Source organism: Artibeus jamaicensis, unplaced genomic scaffold, assembly GCF_021234435.1.
Source record: "Artibeus jamaicensis isolate MK-2021 breed Jamaican fruit bat unplaced genomic scaffold, CSHL_Jam_final scaffold_369, whole genome shotgun sequence".
Lineage (NCBI taxonomy): Eukaryota > Metazoa > Chordata > Mammalia > Chiroptera > Phyllostomidae > Artibeus > Artibeus jamaicensis.
The window spans coordinates 43,991,870-44,009,291 of record NW_026522042.1 but is presented as its reverse complement, the minus strand read 5'-3'; the positions used below and the strand labels follow the sequence as shown (position 1 = coordinate 44,009,291).

The following is a 17,422-nucleotide window of genomic DNA, read 5'->3' as shown; positions in this document are numbered from 1 at the left end:
GTTTGTTCCACGCTGTCTCTCAGATTTCTGTCCCCTCTGCTGCTTCCCACAAGCAAATTGGGCCCTTCTGGTGCTGGTTCCCGGGTGTGTGGGCTTGTGCACCCTCCAGGACCCTGTGGGTCTCTCCAACAAACTCTGTGAGCCTGGGAGCTTCTCCTAGCACCTCGACCCCAAAAGTCTTTCCAATTGGTGCTTTCAGGCTCTAATTCCCATGGCTGAGGCCCTGGCCTGAGTTGTCTGTCTCACTGCTCACTCCTTCGCTTGGTTTATCTGCGCAGGAATGTGTGACCGTGGCCAGCCAGCTGCCTTGCACCCTCACTGGGTCCGCCTGTTGCCACCCCACGCCTGGGATCTGCTAACCGCAGCCTGTGCTCCTGCACTCCTGAGTCAGTCAGGCTGATCTTTCCTGCCCGACCCGCTCTGCCGCTGACTCCACCCCTTACTGGTCTAGATGAATGGTTAGTTGTTGTCAGACTTCCATACAGTTCAATTTTCCGTGTTTTGGTTGCATTTTCATTACTAAAACTTTGTTATCTTTAAACTTGGTTGTGCGAGGAGGTGCAGTGTTTCCGCCTACGCCTCCATCTTGGCGGGAAGGACCATAACAACTGTTAAAGCCAAGGACTGAAAGAGACGAAGGATCTAAATTCACGGGCATGGAATCTGTGCACTGTAGGGAGTCAATTTTTCACATGCAGTCCTGCGTCCTTTTCATTGTTCAGGAGGAACAGCTAGTCCCTGTCCTGGGGAAGAGACACAGCCCTTATCCCTACAGGTCTGGAGTGATGAGGAAACTCTGGGCTTTATAGTCAAACAGATTTGTTTGTATAAAAACCAGTTGGCCATTTGATGAACTCGGGTAATTTACTTACTCTCTGAATGTTCACTTTACATCTACGATATGGAGGCATACTGTCCTGACAGCGTTGTATAAAGTGAACCAACAAATACAAAGTATTTAGATGGTACCATAGCTAAACTATATTAAAATCTGCCAGTCTCACTCCCTTCAGTGTCTCACCACCAATCCTTATGGACTGATCCCCACAACTGCACTTCAACTCTAGGAAAAGCCTCTTATAGTCCATGTAAAACCATTCTCACCACTCACCTGTATTTCTTTCCTATGATGCTCTGGGCCACATGGAATCCTAGCAGTTCTACTTCTGTCCAGTCAAGATGAGTGCATCTGCAGACCACTCTCTCTCAGAAGCAAAGGCACACTTGGGATCCCCAGAGCTTCCATATCCAGTAGGGAGCACAGAAGTTACCAAATATATGGCAGCTGCTGGAAGATGAGGCCTCCCAGTCTGCTTGGCTTGCTGGTACTGCTGGCTCAAATGACCTGAACTCCTGAACTTGGGACCTTTGCCACCTTGGCCTCCCAGATCTGCTTGAGCCTATGAGCTTTTCAGGCTGGCCCACACACTCTAACTACAGTTTCTGCCTAGGTGCCCAGTCCTGGGACAGGAAGGGGTAGGTAACTCTGCTGTCTGGGGCAGTATAAGAATGGAAATAGCTAACATTTACTGAGCAAGCACTTACTGCATCAGGCACTATATTATGCACCACAGATAATACTGACTCCATGAGTTAAGTAGCATGAAATAAAATGCAATCAGCACATAGGTTTCTCATGAATCTTAATGAACAGGCTGGAGGACCTACCTCCCTTCTCTTTACAGCTACCACCTTCTGTAGTCATAAATACCCACAGCATTTATTCGCCTCTCACAGTTGAGCACATCTACATGTCTCACCTGTTTATAAACTGCTGAAAGTACAGGCTGTGTTGACTCCTCTCAGGCGGCTACACTGTAACTTTCACACAGAGCTCTATGAATGAATAAATTGAATGAAGTTCCAGGGAGATCAAAAGTCATTGTGCAGACAAAAAAACTCTGGGCATGACTTTAGTACATTTCAAGCCTTTGTTTAAACCACAAGGAAGTCACTTACATTTAAATTAGTGCAGGTTATGTTTTCTGGCTTCATGATTTGAGAAAAAATGGATGCAGCTTTTCCCACCTGGTTCTGGAAAGAAGAAAAACAAGTCATACCCTACGTCATATGAACACCACTCTGCTAACAGGAAGACCACTTACACATGTCAGGGTATTCGAGTCTGTGGTGCACTGGGGTTTTGAGGTACACAGAGACAAAAAGTATTTTGGTAATCAAGAACAAATATTCTATAAAATGTGTCCCATAGTGTCACATCACTAAATGTTTTCACACGTTGCCTGAGTTCCAGTTTTCCAGAGGGAAGCAGAAAGTTGACATCTCCCCTTCTCCTACTGGAATGAGGAAAAGGAGGGAGGGAAGGGAGAGAGGGAGGGAAAGAAAAGAGAGAGACAGAAAGAGAAAGAGAGAGGGAAAGGGAAGGGAAGGGAAAGGAAAGAACCAAACACCTTTGACACAATTAGCAGACAGCAGCAACCTCAACCACGGAAGAGGGAGAAAGGCCGCAGCCGGAGCGCAGGCCAGTCCTGGGAAAGGCCGCAAGAGGAGGACACGCTGCCCGTCTCAGCAAGAGCCCACAAAGTAGTTCTCCCAGGCGAGGGGCACCACCTGAAGTGCAAAATGTAAACTCCTGTCTACAGTGATGTAACAGAGTTTAGAGCTAGTAATGGGAAGTTCTCCGGATCCTTTTGGCGACTGAGGCGGAGTTAATCAAGGATTTACACAGATAAGCCATATTTGCAGGAAGCAATGTGTCACTATGGCAGCGGCACAGAGATTTTTTTAAAAATGAAAACCAATCCCATGCCTATTCCCAATGGCCAGGGAGAAATAAAGCCTATGTATATTCATAAAGTATTACACATTTTCTTAGGGTATCCTGGGAGGGGCTCTTCCAGAGAGGGGGTGCTACAGGGTTCCAGCTTTGACGGTCCTTCACTGAGATGTGCAGGGGGAGGTCTTCTCTTCTCTCTGGACCTCAGCTGCTTCCACATGCCCAGTGAGGGGGAGGCTGAAAGATCACTAAAGTCTCTTCCAAATGAGAGCATTGGGGTCTATCTGTGAACTGTGATGAACCCCATTTCTACAATGGGCTCATTGCGAGAGTCCTCAGTCATCTGTGGTGAGTTCAGCTTTGGAGAGCATTAAATTAAACTGTTCTGAGAACATGACACAGGAAGCAAATCACATGAAAATTTCATTTTAATTACTTTGAGAAACTTCTCTCAGAGGACAGCTTCCCTCACTGATTCTCTACAGGCTCTCAGCCAGCCCCTTCTAAACAAACTCAATGCATGTTATGCTCGTAAATGTTAAGTGGAAATATTCTTTGGAGGCAGAGGAACAGATGCAGGTTGCCATGGCACCAAAGGCATCGGTCTCTCTGTGGAGACATTTTCTTTATGATACAGTTGGAAGAGAACAATACGCAAATAAAAGCAACAAATGAAAGTGGTGACGCCCAGCTGGGTCCCAGCTCACCGTGCACCCCAGGCCTCACCTGGTTCAGAGCGAGAGCCACAGCAAAACAGGACGCTCTCCTGGAGAGGACTTCTCCTCTGATTAGAGCTTCTTCCCTCAGCGCAGTGCAGATTTTAAAAGATTCGGGGCTATTCTAGAAGGAGGCAGGATTGATCAGTAAATACATGCTAGGAAGCTTTGCATTGAATAAAATGAGTAATAGTGCTCCGTATTTTGGATTTCCTTTTCCAAGAATTTCCCAGAGCCTATTTCAAGCCTATTAAATGATTAAGAACCACACAGAGACTATTTGCATATAGATCAGGTCATCTATATACTAGCAGCTCAAGTCTAAATTAACTTTATTTTTAAAACTCTCTGTCCATTTTCTGACTTGGGGGCGCTTTGCAGCAAACATACAGATCTCTTTGTGTCTGGGTGGGCTGGTTTCTAGACATGAGTCCCATAAGATGACAGTACAAAGGTTTGGCCCACTACTACTGTATTAAACAATAGAGTAAAGCTCAGCAAAGCGGGAAACTTCTGAGGGGATTTCCAGTGTGAAAGTATCCACGTAAGTCAAATATCTGAAAACACCAACACTAGTTTAAACATTAATCATGAAAGAATTCCAGAAAACAGAAACCTTAAAAGAGAAAGCCCTCCAAGAATGTGAGCGGCGCACACCCCCGCAGACTGGTGGAAGCGACCCCTCCCCTCACATGCCGCAGTAGATCAGGGTCGTGAGGGCCCCACCAGCTTCGTGTCTACGTGCATCTGCCACACCACAACTCAGACTCAGATCCTACAGTGAAACCTGAGTGTGACCACGAGAGAGGACAGTTCCCGGAACTGGCCTGGAACTCGGGATGGCTGACCAGTTTGATTTTTCGACTCGATTTCCCTGAGTGAAACAAGCTACTCTTGGACACGATCCAGGGAGAAAAGGCTCCCTGTAAATGGTAGAATTAATGCTCTCCTCTTCAGTATATACTCAGGGAGGTCTCTTTAAGAGGCTGGGAAAACCGGGTGTCACGGTGCTGCGGAGCTGGGCTCCAGGGTTTGGCGCGGCCCTTCTGTTTCTCAGAACCGCAGAGAGGTGCGGTCAGAACCGAGCACCCAACGATCCAGGGGTCGGCACACTATAACCCTGAGGCCAGGTCCATCCTGCGGCTCACATGCTTTTTAGCCTTTCAAAGGTTGGTAAAACACAAAGAGTATGTGACTGAGATCGCATGTGGGCCTCAAAGCCCGAAATACTTATTATCTGGTCTCTTTATAGAAAAAAACTTGCCGACCCTGAATCTAACGCCCCTCATTTCGCAAATGAGGAAAATGACCAATTTACAGCCAGTTAATGCTGAAGTTGAGACTAGACTCCAAGTTTCTCAATTTCCACATTACTTTTCTTTCCACTGTAACCCAACTGCCCCTCTGGTTTTGGAAAATTGGTGCTCCTACACTTTTTAGGGAAGTATTTCAATGCCCAGGTTCCTCTACCTTGCTTGGTGTTCCTTTGTTTTCAGCATTAAAAGGTGTGTTAAGTTTCCGGAGTTTAAATGGCATGAATGACTGTAGTTATGCATGGGACCTTGGTCACTGTACTCTTTCATTACTCGTTCATTCATTAAATGATGCAGAAATAGCTTCTCTGTGCCAGAAACAATCCTGATAACAGTAATGACACAGGGACTTGTAAGTCATGCTCTCCTCAAAGAGTTCATTTTAAAGTCACGTACATCTACTAAAGACTGGTCATGTGCCAGGCACTCTGCCAGGTGCTGGCCTGCCAAGAGGCCTCATGGAGCCTATACTCTGGTCGGGGGATGAGCCTTGCATGTACGCTGGATAAATTCTGCAGCGTCATAAGTGCCACATACGTGACACAGACAGAGTGCAGTCAAGGGATGCTGGGGAAAATCCCAACTTAGGTGATCACAGAAAAACTGGGAGAGGAGGACAAGCAGCCCTGGAGTTTGCCAATGAGGGAGGTACGGTCTCCACAGGATAGGCCCACAGAGCAGACTGACCCAGTGGAGTCCAGCAGGAGCCTGCTAGCAAGACCACTCGAAAGCAGTTTGAACCCAGCACACTGTTTCTTGTTCTCACTATGTATACAATTGCCAGGGAAGGATGACAGATGATAAACTTGCTTTTTTCATGATAAAACTGTCTGACATGGCTAACTTGAGTTTTCTAAAAATGAAGACATTTACAATGGACGTATCTGCACCAGATGGAAAACAGACTTCTGAGGAACTGAATTATATTGCAGAGAAAAAAAATCCTCTTTCAAATACTATCCACAATGCTCACAAGATTAATAGGAGATAGTCTTACCAGTTTGTAGCAAATTGCAAAAGCAAGGACATAGGTATCTTTGCTGAACTTCACATCTTGGTTTTTCATCTCAATCAACACTTCCAACGCACCTGCCAAAAGTCAGGAGCAGGCCAACAGTGTTGAATGCCGGCGAGTGAATTCAGAGCCCTCTACTGCTCATCCCCAGAGTTCTAATCAGCACCAGCCACTAACAAGTGTATTCAGCACAGTAAAAGCTATTTGTCAAAGTCATTTAGCAATGAACTAAATTTCAAAATTAACGATCAGGTCATACAGGAAGAACTAGTATTTAGAAAGCTGTTATAACTTCAGCATAAGTAAAATCTAAGGTGTTCACTTTGGGGCACATTTCACACTGCAAGCAGCAGGTCTCCCTGAGTCAGGTGCTCACCAGGGGTAGACGGATCATTTCTGCCTGGCCCGCTGTGTTTCCTAACTGCTATGCCAGCAAAGAGAGCAGAATTTTTCAGCTAACATAAATTGCAATACTTACTTTTATATTTCCCTTTGATGAATAACATATCCATCAAAATATTAAATGATGTAGAATCTGAGAAGAAACCTCGTAAATGCTAATAAAGAAAAACAATACAGTTTGGTTAAAATTAAAACTCTTAAGGGATTATTGTTCTTCTACTGCATCTTATGGGTCCAGGACTTATTTTTGTGTGCATCTTATTCATTTGGCCTCCTGAGTTCTCTAATATGTCTCGGACAAACCAAGGATTTCTTTTTCAAAAAAATTAAAATACCGCCTACTCCCTTGGGTGTTATGCCTTTGGCAATGCATACACTGAACAAGAGGCAAGAGGCATAGTAGGAGATCTCGGTTTCAGAAATGCAGTGAAAAACATCATGAAATGGGCTTCCGCTATGCTTGAGAGAACAGAAACAAACCGGTTACCCCCGGTGGGGTGGTCCTGGGACCGGGGTGCAGCACATTACCTGGGAAAGGCAGCTGGAAGAATAATTGTAGACTAAGGCAGAAAGTCTGAGGCAACTGTGACCTTCTTTTAGCAAACAAGTAATACAAAGTTGATTATGCACTTTTCCAAATAATTCACTTTAATAATTATTATTACTTAGTGAATAATAATTCATTAAAACTTAAAAAAATGGTCTTACATCATTTTCTGTTTGTTGTTTTAACATTATACTCACGGATGTGATTTACTATAGCAAAACTTTAATTTTCTTTTAACTATAACATTAACACACGCTTATTGTAAAATAGTCAAACAATACAAAAATATGTAAACGAAAGAGAATTTCCTATAATTTTATTCCCTAAAGGTACACAGTGTCTATCCTTTCAGATTTTTAATACATATATACTGAATAGTAAATATGTATGTGTATCTTTTCTTTTAGGAAAAAACAGGCTCAAACTAACCCACACTGTTCTGAAACCACCTTTCCTCTGCTCGCTAATAACACTGCGCTGTCTTTCTAATGCACAGGCTTCTTTAAAGGGGGGCGAGCCGAGAGCCAACAGCTCCCCGTGGACGGTGCCTTTATACGAGAAACAGTAAGAGGCAGGAGGACAACTCAGTGATGGCAGTCCCCCCAAATTCTAAAGTGTCCCAGGTGGCCAGCCCCAACCCCCAAATTTAACCAATGTTTCTGACCATGGATAAATGTATGATCTCTCAGAGTCCTAGCTTCCTCATCTGTGAAATGGAAATAATAATAGTATCTGGCTCACTGGGGCCATGGTGAGAAACAAATGAAATGGAACATATAAAGTACTTAAGCTGAGGACACAGTTAAATATTCAATAACTAATTGAAAAATAATTATTGCTATTGCTGTTTTTAGGAAAAGGACATTCAAATATGTGAAAGCATTTTGAAAATTAAAAAGCGCTTTACAATGTAGCCTTCGACCAGAAGTAAAAACACAAAAACAGGAGAAAAGCACAGGAAGGGCAGGCTTGAAACAGTGCCTGCCTCACACCGTCCCCGTACAAACTCCTCAAAAGCGAGGATGTCAGTCCCAGGGGGACACATAGCAAGGCAGGAAGGTACCTTGTAGTCTGTACCTGCCCCTCTTCCACACCTGGTCTATACCTCTGTATAAAGACATTCTTCATGGGAACTGGCTCCCAGGAAACCTTAAAAATGCAAAGAGCTCTTCCATGCAGCCCAGCAGCCTTTCTCTGACAAGATGGGCACAGGGAGATGCCTCTCCTCACATCATAAAAACACCTTCCCCTCAGCTCAGGTTGGCAGGGAGGGCCATTAGAATACAATCACCTGGTCTCTGATGAGCTCCACTGCAGACCCCTCAAGATCCAACTCGTAGCACAGCCTCATGAAGAGTGGTCCAAACTTGAACTCCCCCAAAGTGGCAATTCTGTTCTCTGCATGGTACCTGGTAATCAAAGTGAGCCAGTGAGCCAGTGAGCCAAATAGTGGGACACAGTGAAAGGGCAGACAGACCGTGGCATGCACTCTACCAGGTGCTGAGGATGCAGTAGAGTCGGGTACTCTCACAGTTTGGAGGGGAAGCTTGTAGAACTGAAGGTAATCATAGGAACCCTGGAGTGCTGAAATACACCAGGTATTTAAATAAGCAAATAAACAGAGGAGGCTTGCTGGAGGCCCTCTCATCCTTCGAAATCAAAGAGAGGAAAGTATACATTATAATCATCTCAATTTACCGAGATCCAATTAGTACTGACTGAATATGAGCACACTCTATGTCAGGGAACAGCAGAGGTCTTGCATTGTAAGTCTGTACACTGTCTGTACACTTGATTGCACTGTCTCTGTACTGCATTCTAGAATGCTGGGCCCCACCTAGAGAGGAGCAAAGAAAAGGGGTGGGGTGATGCTCCGTCCCCATCATGGCTGGCTTCATCTACACCTAGGGTGGCAGATAACCAAGAGTGTGTTTTACAATTTATACAAACCGCTCTGTTTTCCTCATCTTGGAAAGGCATATGTGACTACAATCACTTAGCTAAAGAAGTTAAATGCTGGTTTGAAATTTTAGTTTTAGGAAAAGGCAAATTTCAAAGACAGTGACATCTTATTTGTGGCTTGAGATTTCTTTCAGAGGCCAGTCTGTCAGTTAGAACTGCAAAACTGCAAATTGCTAGCATCATTTTACTTTCAATAACCAACTCTCTGCGCTTTAGACCCTAAGAAGACAATCTGGTAACAAAACAAGTACTTCATGATTACATGTAAATGAAGCTTTAGAAAGACTTATTCTCTATGTGAATAAATTCCAAATACTACGGGGACAAGTTCTAACTTTAAAAAACAGAATTAAAAAACTTTTTAACCTGCTGAAGTCACTGAGGAAAACACAGCAGCGTAATGAACAGAGTCCACCCTAAACATATGCGCTGCCAACTAGAATGGAGATGCCTACTTTTAAAGATACATTTCAAATCCCAATGATAGAAGCTACAAAAAATATTCACAGCTTCATGACAACTGTTATGAATTGTTATTATATCAAAACATCATGTTGTTACCTCTTAAATATATTTCTCAATATATTTCACCATTTCTCAAACATCTCGGTTCTCAAACATGTTGGTTCTTTGCCAGAACCAAGTCGTTCACAGAAGAATGTCTCAGTTGTCAAACAAAACTTTGGGTCTCAATTCTCGACCCAACCAAGAGCAAACTAATTACCGGTAACCACTGCAAGCTGCGGTTTCCTTATTTGTGAACGGAGGGAGGAAAGAGAACTCAGAGTCTTTGTGAGGATTGAATGAGGACATCCCTGGTACACAGCTAGTTTTCCACATACGTTAGTGCTTACAAAACGTAAGAATGCTGAGGATAGCATCTTCAAAAATCAATACATTTCAGTAACTTGACTCATGAGAAACTTATGCCAGACTAAAAACAAAACAAAGCAAAAGATTTTTCAATTTAAATAACATTCACACTAATTAAAAGTCCTAGAAAGCCACAGAAATAACAATCACCTTCTTGATAGGAAACATTCCAGTTGGAGGGTCTAAATCTCTGTTAATCAATGTGGTCAAGGTCAGGATGGGATTCAGTTACTCCTCATTTTTGGCTCAATAAAGACTATTTCAGCTCACTACTCTCCTTCCCCAGCCATGGGCCACCTGTCTCAAGAAGAGAGGGAACAGGCTGGTCGCACCCTGGCCTGCCCAGCTGTCCAGCTGTCCGCAAGCAGAGAGGACAGCAAGTGAGCAGAGAGTTATTAGCATAGAAAAGAATGATGAGTCACACTTGGAACATTTATGGGAAAAATAGTGAAGGACTGTTCAAAATTTTATCCTGTTTTATAACCCCTTTATACATCTGATAGCATTGAGTAATAAAGCAGGCCAGAGGGTCTTAAATGATTCAACTTCATGAAACTGAAATAACAGAACTAGGTTTGCTAATACAGTATGACTTGTAAATCCGTATAATTCTTTTGGAAGATAATCTGGCAGTTTATATTGACAAGTTTCAAAAGGTTCATACCCTCTGAACCCAAAAAAGAAATAAAGAATAAGTTTTATGCATAGAGTTGCTCATCACAGTATTATGTATATTTGTGAAAAGTTAGAAATCATTTAGCCACTCAACAACAGGGGCACACTTAAATGTTCATTAGCTCTGGCTGGTGTGGCTTAGTGGATCGAGCACAGGCCTGAGGACCAAAGTGTCACCAGTTCAATTCCTGGTCAGGGCACATGTCTGGGTTGCAGGCCAGGTTCCCAGTAAGGGGTATACTAGAGGCAACCACACACTGATGTTTCTCTCCCTCTCTTTCTCCCTCCCTTCCTCTCTAAAAATAAATAAATAAAATCTTTTAAAAATGTGCATTAAAATATAATTCCTAAGTGTATGATTAATAAGCAAAAACATTTTTCTATACTACTAGTTAGAAAATAAGAAAATATTATACAATATATACAGTAATAATTATAACTATGTAAAGATAAACTCTATCAAATCATAAAATCTTTACATGAAAATGATAAGGATGTATATTCAATCTGCAGTTGGGAATCTGCAATGCTAATTTATAATCTGTGATATTAACTTATAAATTAAGTTACGTGAGAATTTTTGGCACCCCTAACCCTTGTCAGGGTAAACAGCGTATCAAAATATTAACATTGGTTTCTTAGAAGCGGCAGATAGGCCCCGAAGGTGGCCACCATCAAGTCCTCCCCTCCCTGTGTGTGCACGCCACTCCAACCACCCAGAGTGCGAGCCTTCCCCCTCGCCGTGAATCTGGGCTGGCAGGGTCACCAGCCTTGACCACGAGAATGCATCAGAAGTAAAGCTGTGCCAATTTTGGGCAGCTCCACAAGGCCTGCAGCTTCCACTGGTGCTGTGGGCTAGTGCAGCTTAGGCTAGACTCGTGAATGGTGAGCTACTGCAAGGAGAGAGAGGGCCACGTGGAGGGGCACTGAGGCAACAGAAATGCAGGTGACGTCTTCTTGGACCTTCCGGCTCAGCCCAGTGACCTGTAGATGAACAAGTGACGTTCGTCAACGCCAAGAAAAAACCGCCCAGCTGAGACAGGCCTTCATTCCTGACCCACAGAATTGTGAGAAATAATAAGTAATGGTTGTTTTGAGCATGTGAGTTTTAGTATAGTTTGTTACGCAACGACAGACATCTGAAATAGCATAACTTGCAATGTTTGTTCTTTCTATTTTTTTGGTGTTTTTCCAATTTTCAATGAATTTTCTGTAACTGTTTTTTCTTTTCCTTTTTAAAAAATAACATAAATTTTTCATATTATAAAATTATTAATGTCCACTATAGACAAATTGAAAAAATCAGAAAAGTACACATTTAGACAAACAAAAAATATAGAATGTGTAATTCCCAGAGAACCACAGTTAACTTTTGACATACATTCTTCCAGTATTCTATATATGAATACCTTGTATTTCACTATAAATATATAATATAAATGCAGGTCCATGTAGAGAAATATACCTTTAAAGGATGGTGAAAAGAAGCAATGAAGTTAATTTCCAAAATGAAGCCCATTGATTTTCTCCCAAGGAAGCGAAACCTCTCCTAAAAGCAGATTATGACATTGTGCGAGTTCCTTCTGACACGGAAAACCCTGACAATGGATCCAACACAATGGAACACGACAGGCTTAAACCTGGAGGAGGGAGACAAGTTAAGAATCCCTTGCGGTGATCCAAGCAACAGATGCTGAGGCCTGAACTAAGACATTGGGAACAGGGGCAGAGAAAGGAAGGCGAGAGATGAGAGATGCCAGGGAAGTGGAAGCAGTCTTATCCTACCAGGTAGGGAAGAGAATGAGATTAGAGGAAAGGGGCTGCCTGGTGTCTGTACTGAGCGAATGGCCAAAGCAACAGAAAACACAGCAAGAGAAAGAAATTTGTGTAAGGTCAATGTGAAGACCCAGGGGACGTGTAAGTGGAGTTACTGAATAGCTGGTGAGTTCTTGGGGAATAGATTATCTGTGTTTCCATCCCTGGCACCTGGCATGCAGTGGGACCCCAACACATGTTTGCTAAAAGAATGAAGATCAATGTCTAGAGCTCAGGGCAGACATCTGGACAAAAGGCTTGGCAGTCATCAGTGTACAGCCGACAGCTGAAACCGTGGAAGCAGATAAGATTGCTCAGGAAACAGAACAGAGTGAGAAGGGACAAAGGCTGGCCAAATGCCTCACCTGTAGATGACATTTTTAGCCAGTTCCACATCATCCCGGGACTCACACAAATGAAGTAAGGTTCTCAACTCCTCCTTCAAGATGAGCTTATTCTGCGTCAATTTCTCTTCCAAGTGTCTCAGATAGGTTTCTGCAAGAAAACACAGTGGGGCGGCCATCACTAGGCTGACTGGGGCTGTCAGAATCTGACCTGAGGGAGCAGGGGAAGCCCGAACCTGGCCCGTGGCAAAGGGGCACTGGAGAGGCTCCTGGCCACTCAGCTCCCTTCACGGGCTGGCCCACTCGGGCACAGAGTTGGAGATGCATGACACAAAGCATCTGTGTCATGGGGGACCAGCCCAGGCCCCAGTCAAGACTTTCTCATGCAGAGTCTCTGAGGACAGGAGCAAAAGAATATGTATTTTTGACTACCTGGGTAATCTTCATGCACTCGAAAGTTGGAGAATCTCCCAGAGGCTTAGCCCAAAGAACTGTATTACAGGTGACTGGGGAGGGGAAAAAAGAAAGAAGATGTAACCGAGATATCCAAACCATCAACTAGCTGGGCACCTAGCACTAAAACCGAAAGGAAAATGGGAACTGAAGATGGGTTTGCCCACAGTGGCTGACTCACATGACTCAAATAGTTTATGTCTCTTTCATTTGGTCCAGCTTTACCTCTCCTTCATTCTTCTTGGTCTCTCTCTACTGTTGTTGGAGAGTATGGCACCAGACTATATAATGCATAGGGGATAAATAAAAAACAGTCACTCTGCCTTGGCTGGGTAGCTCAGCTGGTTAGAGCGTCATCCCCAATATGCCAAGGGTGCGAGTTCAATCTCCAGGCAGGGCACATAACAATCAACTAATGAATGCATAAATAAGAGGAACAACAAATTTATGTTTTTCTCTTTCCCTTCCACTATCTCTCTCACAAATAAATTTTAAAAAACCAACAACCTGTCACTCTTTTCAAGGTGATCATACTCTATTTCTGTCACCTATCTTACGTCTGATCAACTGTGGGGACAAACATGAAAAAGAAACATACTATAGCTTCTAGGAACAACTAAGGCTCTGCTCCTCATATGTAACAGGCACAAACAGATCAAAATATGGCTGAAGAACAACTCAGACCCCCAGAGACAATAAATCTAAGCAACCAAGAGATAGCCAACCTTTCAGATGCACAGTTCAAAACACTGGTGATCAGGATGCTCACAGAACTGGTTGACTTTAGTCACAAATTAGAGGAACATATGAAGGCTAAACTAATTGAAATGAAGGGAAATGCACAGGAAACCAATAGTGATGGAAAGGAAACTGGGACTCAAATCAAAGGAGTGGACCAGAAGGAAGGAAAAAATGACAAAACAGAAAAGAATGAAGAAACAAGAATTCAAAAAAATGAGGAGAGGCTTAGGAACCTCCAGGACATCTTTAAATGCTCCAACATCTGAATTATAGGGGTACCAGAAGGGGAAGAAGAACAGCCACCAGTGGAAAACTTACTTGAACAAATTATAAAGGAGAACTTCCCCAATCTGGCAAAGGAAATAAGACTTCCAGGAAATCCAGGAAGCTCAGAGAGTCCCAAAGAAGTTGGACCCAAGAAGGAACACACCAAGGCACATCATAATTACATTAGCCAAGATGCAAATGAAGCAGAGAATCCTAGAAGCAGCAAGAGATAAGGGGACAGTCATCTACAAAGGAGTTTCCATCAGACTGTCAGCTGATTTCTCAAAAGAGACCTTACAGGCAAGAAGGGGCGGGAAAGAAGTATTTCAAGTCAGGAAATCCAAAGACCTACATCCAAGATTGCTCTATTCAGAAAAGCTTTCATTTAGAATAGAAGGGCAGATAAAGTGCTTCTCAGATAAGATCAAATTCAAGGAGTTCATCATCACCAAGCCCTTATTATATGAAATGTTAAAAGGACTTACTTAAGAAAAAGAAGATAAAAAAGATGAACAGTGAAAGGACAGCAATCTCACAGTTATTAAGAACCACACCTCCTGGCTGGTGTAGCTTAGTGGATTGAGTGTGGTCCTGCGAACCAGAGTATCGCGGTTCGATTCCCAGTCAGGGCACATGCCTGGGTTGCAGGTCAGTTCCAGCAGGGGACGCATGAGAGGCAACCATACATTGATATTTCTCTCTCTCTCTCCTTCCCTTCCCCTCTAAAGATAAATAAATAAAATCTTAAAAAAAAAAAAAAAGAGTTGCTTTGAAAACAGTGAGCCACAGACATCAGCATTTAGAACCTGTGCTTAAAAAAAAAAAAAAAAGAACCACACCTAAAACAAAAGCAAACTAAGAGGACAGCTAGATCAGGAGCAGAATCATAGAAATGAAGATCACATGGAGGGTTAGCAACAGGGGAGTGGGAGGAGGCAAAGGGGGGAGAAGGTACAGAAAATAAGGAGCATAGACAGTAGATAGAAAATAGGGGGGAGGGCAAGAATAGTAGAGGAAATATAGGATCTAAAGAACTTGAGACACGTGGTCATAAACTAAAGGAGGGGAATGACGGGGGAGGGGGTGTGCAGGGTGGAGGAGAATGAAGGGGGAAATAGGACAACTGTAATGGCATAACCAATAAAACATATTTTTAAAAAAGAAAGAAACATACTATAGCTTCTTAGCATTAGGAAGGGACTGCATTCCTGAAAAAATGTGGGCTGAGATGCAAGGCAGGCACTAAGCAAGCACCTGCTTTCCAGAAGGCACGGCTGTTCTCAAGAACAGAACAGCCAAGAAAAGTCTACAGGATTTGCTCTGAGGCCCAGAGCTTTAAAGGAACGCTGCACAGAGGGGTGGTACAACATACATTTAAAATGCATGATCTGGAAGCTGAGGCAGACACTGCCCTGGATTTATAAGAAAAGGCCTACTCAAGATACTGTAGTAGACCCTCCAATCTTTACTTGCAGAACCACATAATTTAATGGTTAAAGGTTTCAGAAAGCGAAGGAACTGGGATAAAATCTAGGCTCTGCCACTTGCGTGCTATGGGGAGGCCCTTCTCTGTGAGGCCAGATTTCTCATGTGTAAAGTGAGGCTCATGACACCTCCCTCCAGAGCGCATCCTGAGATGACTAATGTACATAACGCATGTAGCACAGAGCCTGGCAGAGAGCAACTGCCAGTTAATCACAGATACTGTTGTTCTTATTTTCATTCCTTCTAACACCTCTTAGGTTTAAGAGGATTTGTTCTATTAAATATTTCAAAACAATTTCCAATATAAAAGATTTCAATGGGATGACTTTACAACTTCATCCTTCTTAATAAACCTTAAGAACCCAAAATTTCAACAGATGTAATTTGTATTTTAAAACTAATCTATGAAGATGTTAAGTGCTTATCACATATTCATACTCGGAGGTACGGTTCCTGTTCTGAAAGAGCATAAAGTCTATTTAAGAAGAAAAGATATTTATAGAAAGCTATTGGAAAACATTGATGGAGTAGATGGCACGTGACTGACTATAAACATAGTATTAGAGAAGGGAAAATTCAGAGTGGCAGGAACAGACCAGGCCTGGCAGGAGGGGAAAGATACCAGACAGGAAGGAAGGGGCTGGATGGAGTTGGATAAACTGCAAACTGGGGGGCATTCTAGGTACCAGCATGAATAACAGCACAGAATTTGCAGAAGCGGGAGGTGGTGAGGACAGAACTGTGACTAGATGAACAGGAAATCACACTGGATTTCAGAAAAGGTGAGGTCCATTATGGAAGAGCCAGGAAGGCAGGGGGTGAGTTTGTATGATGTCATACAGAAGGCAGTACCATTGTAGGCTTTTACAAGGATGAAATGTGGACAGGATTTTATAAATACCAAATTTAGCAATGCGGGACACTGGCACTCATTAGCTGTCTTTCAGAACATATGTACAAATGTCACAGCCTTAGAAAGACTACGACAATTGGAAAGAACAACTAGAAAATGATATGGAGCCCTCATTTTGCAACTCCACATAACTCCAAAAGACCTTGAGTAAAAGGAAAAGACTGAAGTAAAATCTAGATTGAGTCTACTAAACTGGAGATTAATATATTCTCTCCCCCACACTTAAGGCTTATTTTCTTGTTCTGTAGGTGAGATTATTCAACAATGTGATTAGCAGAGCAGTGAGGGAAGACATTTCTGGAGGGCTGGACCCTGAGTGAAGAGAAGCAAGAAGTGTTAATTAGGTGTTCATAAACACTTGATAACAGAAGAAGGAGAGCTGAAAAAGTCAATAAAGGCACATAAAAGAGTTATTAAAAAAAGAGGAGAGTCTTGCTGTGCTTATAAAAAAATTTGAAGGACTGGGAAAAACTCAACGTGCAGGAGAAAGAGAATGAATACAACAAAATCTCCCAGATGCTGAAAGGGAACAGGACCTACAAAGTGTTGTTGTAATTTTCGCTTTTTATAATAAAAAATTTCAAACATACCTGAAAGTAGAGAGAACAGTATACTGGAACCCCTGCCCCCAACATCCAGTCTCAACAATTGTCAATATTTTGCTAATTTTTAAAAGACATCTTTGTTTTAGCCTATTGACTTTTCCAGCACAGGGTAGAAAATATGAAAATACATCACCATACACAGCACTGTTTTGTTTCATTTCATTTCACTTATGTGCAGATATGTATGTGTACAGTGAAGATTTAAAATAAAATGTAATTTTTAATTAAGGGTTGCATTGAAAAGTTTGAATGCCAGTTGTCTGGAGCAGTTCTTCTCAGACTTTACTGTGGGTAAGAATTGTATGGGGCCCGAGGTTTAGTATTTCTATCAACCACCTGGTTGCTGCTGACCCTTGAACCTTAGAGTGGCATGGATCAGGAGAGGACTGGTTGTAGTACTTCTCTGGGATCCTGGGTGAAGGGATAAGAGGAAAATTGTAGGCCCTGCAGGTGAAGAATGAGATGAAAGGTGCATTTAAGAGTAGACTAGGAAATTAAAAATAAATCATCTCAACTTTTCCTGAGACATCGGCTCACTGAAAAAGAGACTGAATAGGGA

General features: G+C 42.8%; 1 protein-coding gene across 5 annotated transcripts in view; it reads right to left on the bottom strand.

The window, feature by feature from the left end:
* PTCD2 (pentatricopeptide repeat domain 2) overlaps positions 1 to 17,422 on the bottom strand; it is a 29,758-nt gene that overhangs the window by 10,649 nt on the left and 1,687 nt on the right. Inside the window, exons 1-10 of one of the 5 annotated variants that reach the window (XM_053657304.1) lie at positions 12,421 to 12,506; positions 11,706 to 11,880; positions 10,957 to 11,224; positions 9,716 to 9,862; positions 8,225 to 8,379; positions 8,022 to 8,139; positions 6,260 to 6,338; positions 5,764 to 5,855; positions 3,464 to 3,577; positions 1,960 to 2,034 (exon numbers count right to left, since the gene is read on the bottom strand). In XM_053657304.1, coding sequence (XP_053513279.1) covers positions 1,960 to 2,034; positions 3,464 to 3,577; positions 5,764 to 5,855; positions 6,260 to 6,338; positions 8,022 to 8,081 — 420 coding nt within the window. In that variant the 5' untranslated portion in view covers positions 8,082 to 8,139; positions 8,225 to 8,379; positions 9,716 to 9,862; ... (1 more) ...; positions 11,706 to 11,880; positions 12,421 to 12,506. Of the gene's footprint in view, positions 1 to 1,959; positions 2,035 to 3,463; positions 3,578 to 5,763; positions 5,856 to 6,259; positions 6,339 to 8,021; positions 8,140 to 8,224; positions 8,380 to 9,715; positions 10,641 to 10,956; positions 11,225 to 11,705; positions 11,881 to 12,420; positions 12,551 to 17,422 lie in introns of those variants that run through there. The other 4 variants (XM_037149064.2, XM_037149062.2, XM_053657303.1 and 1 more) reach the window with 4 other exon arrangements.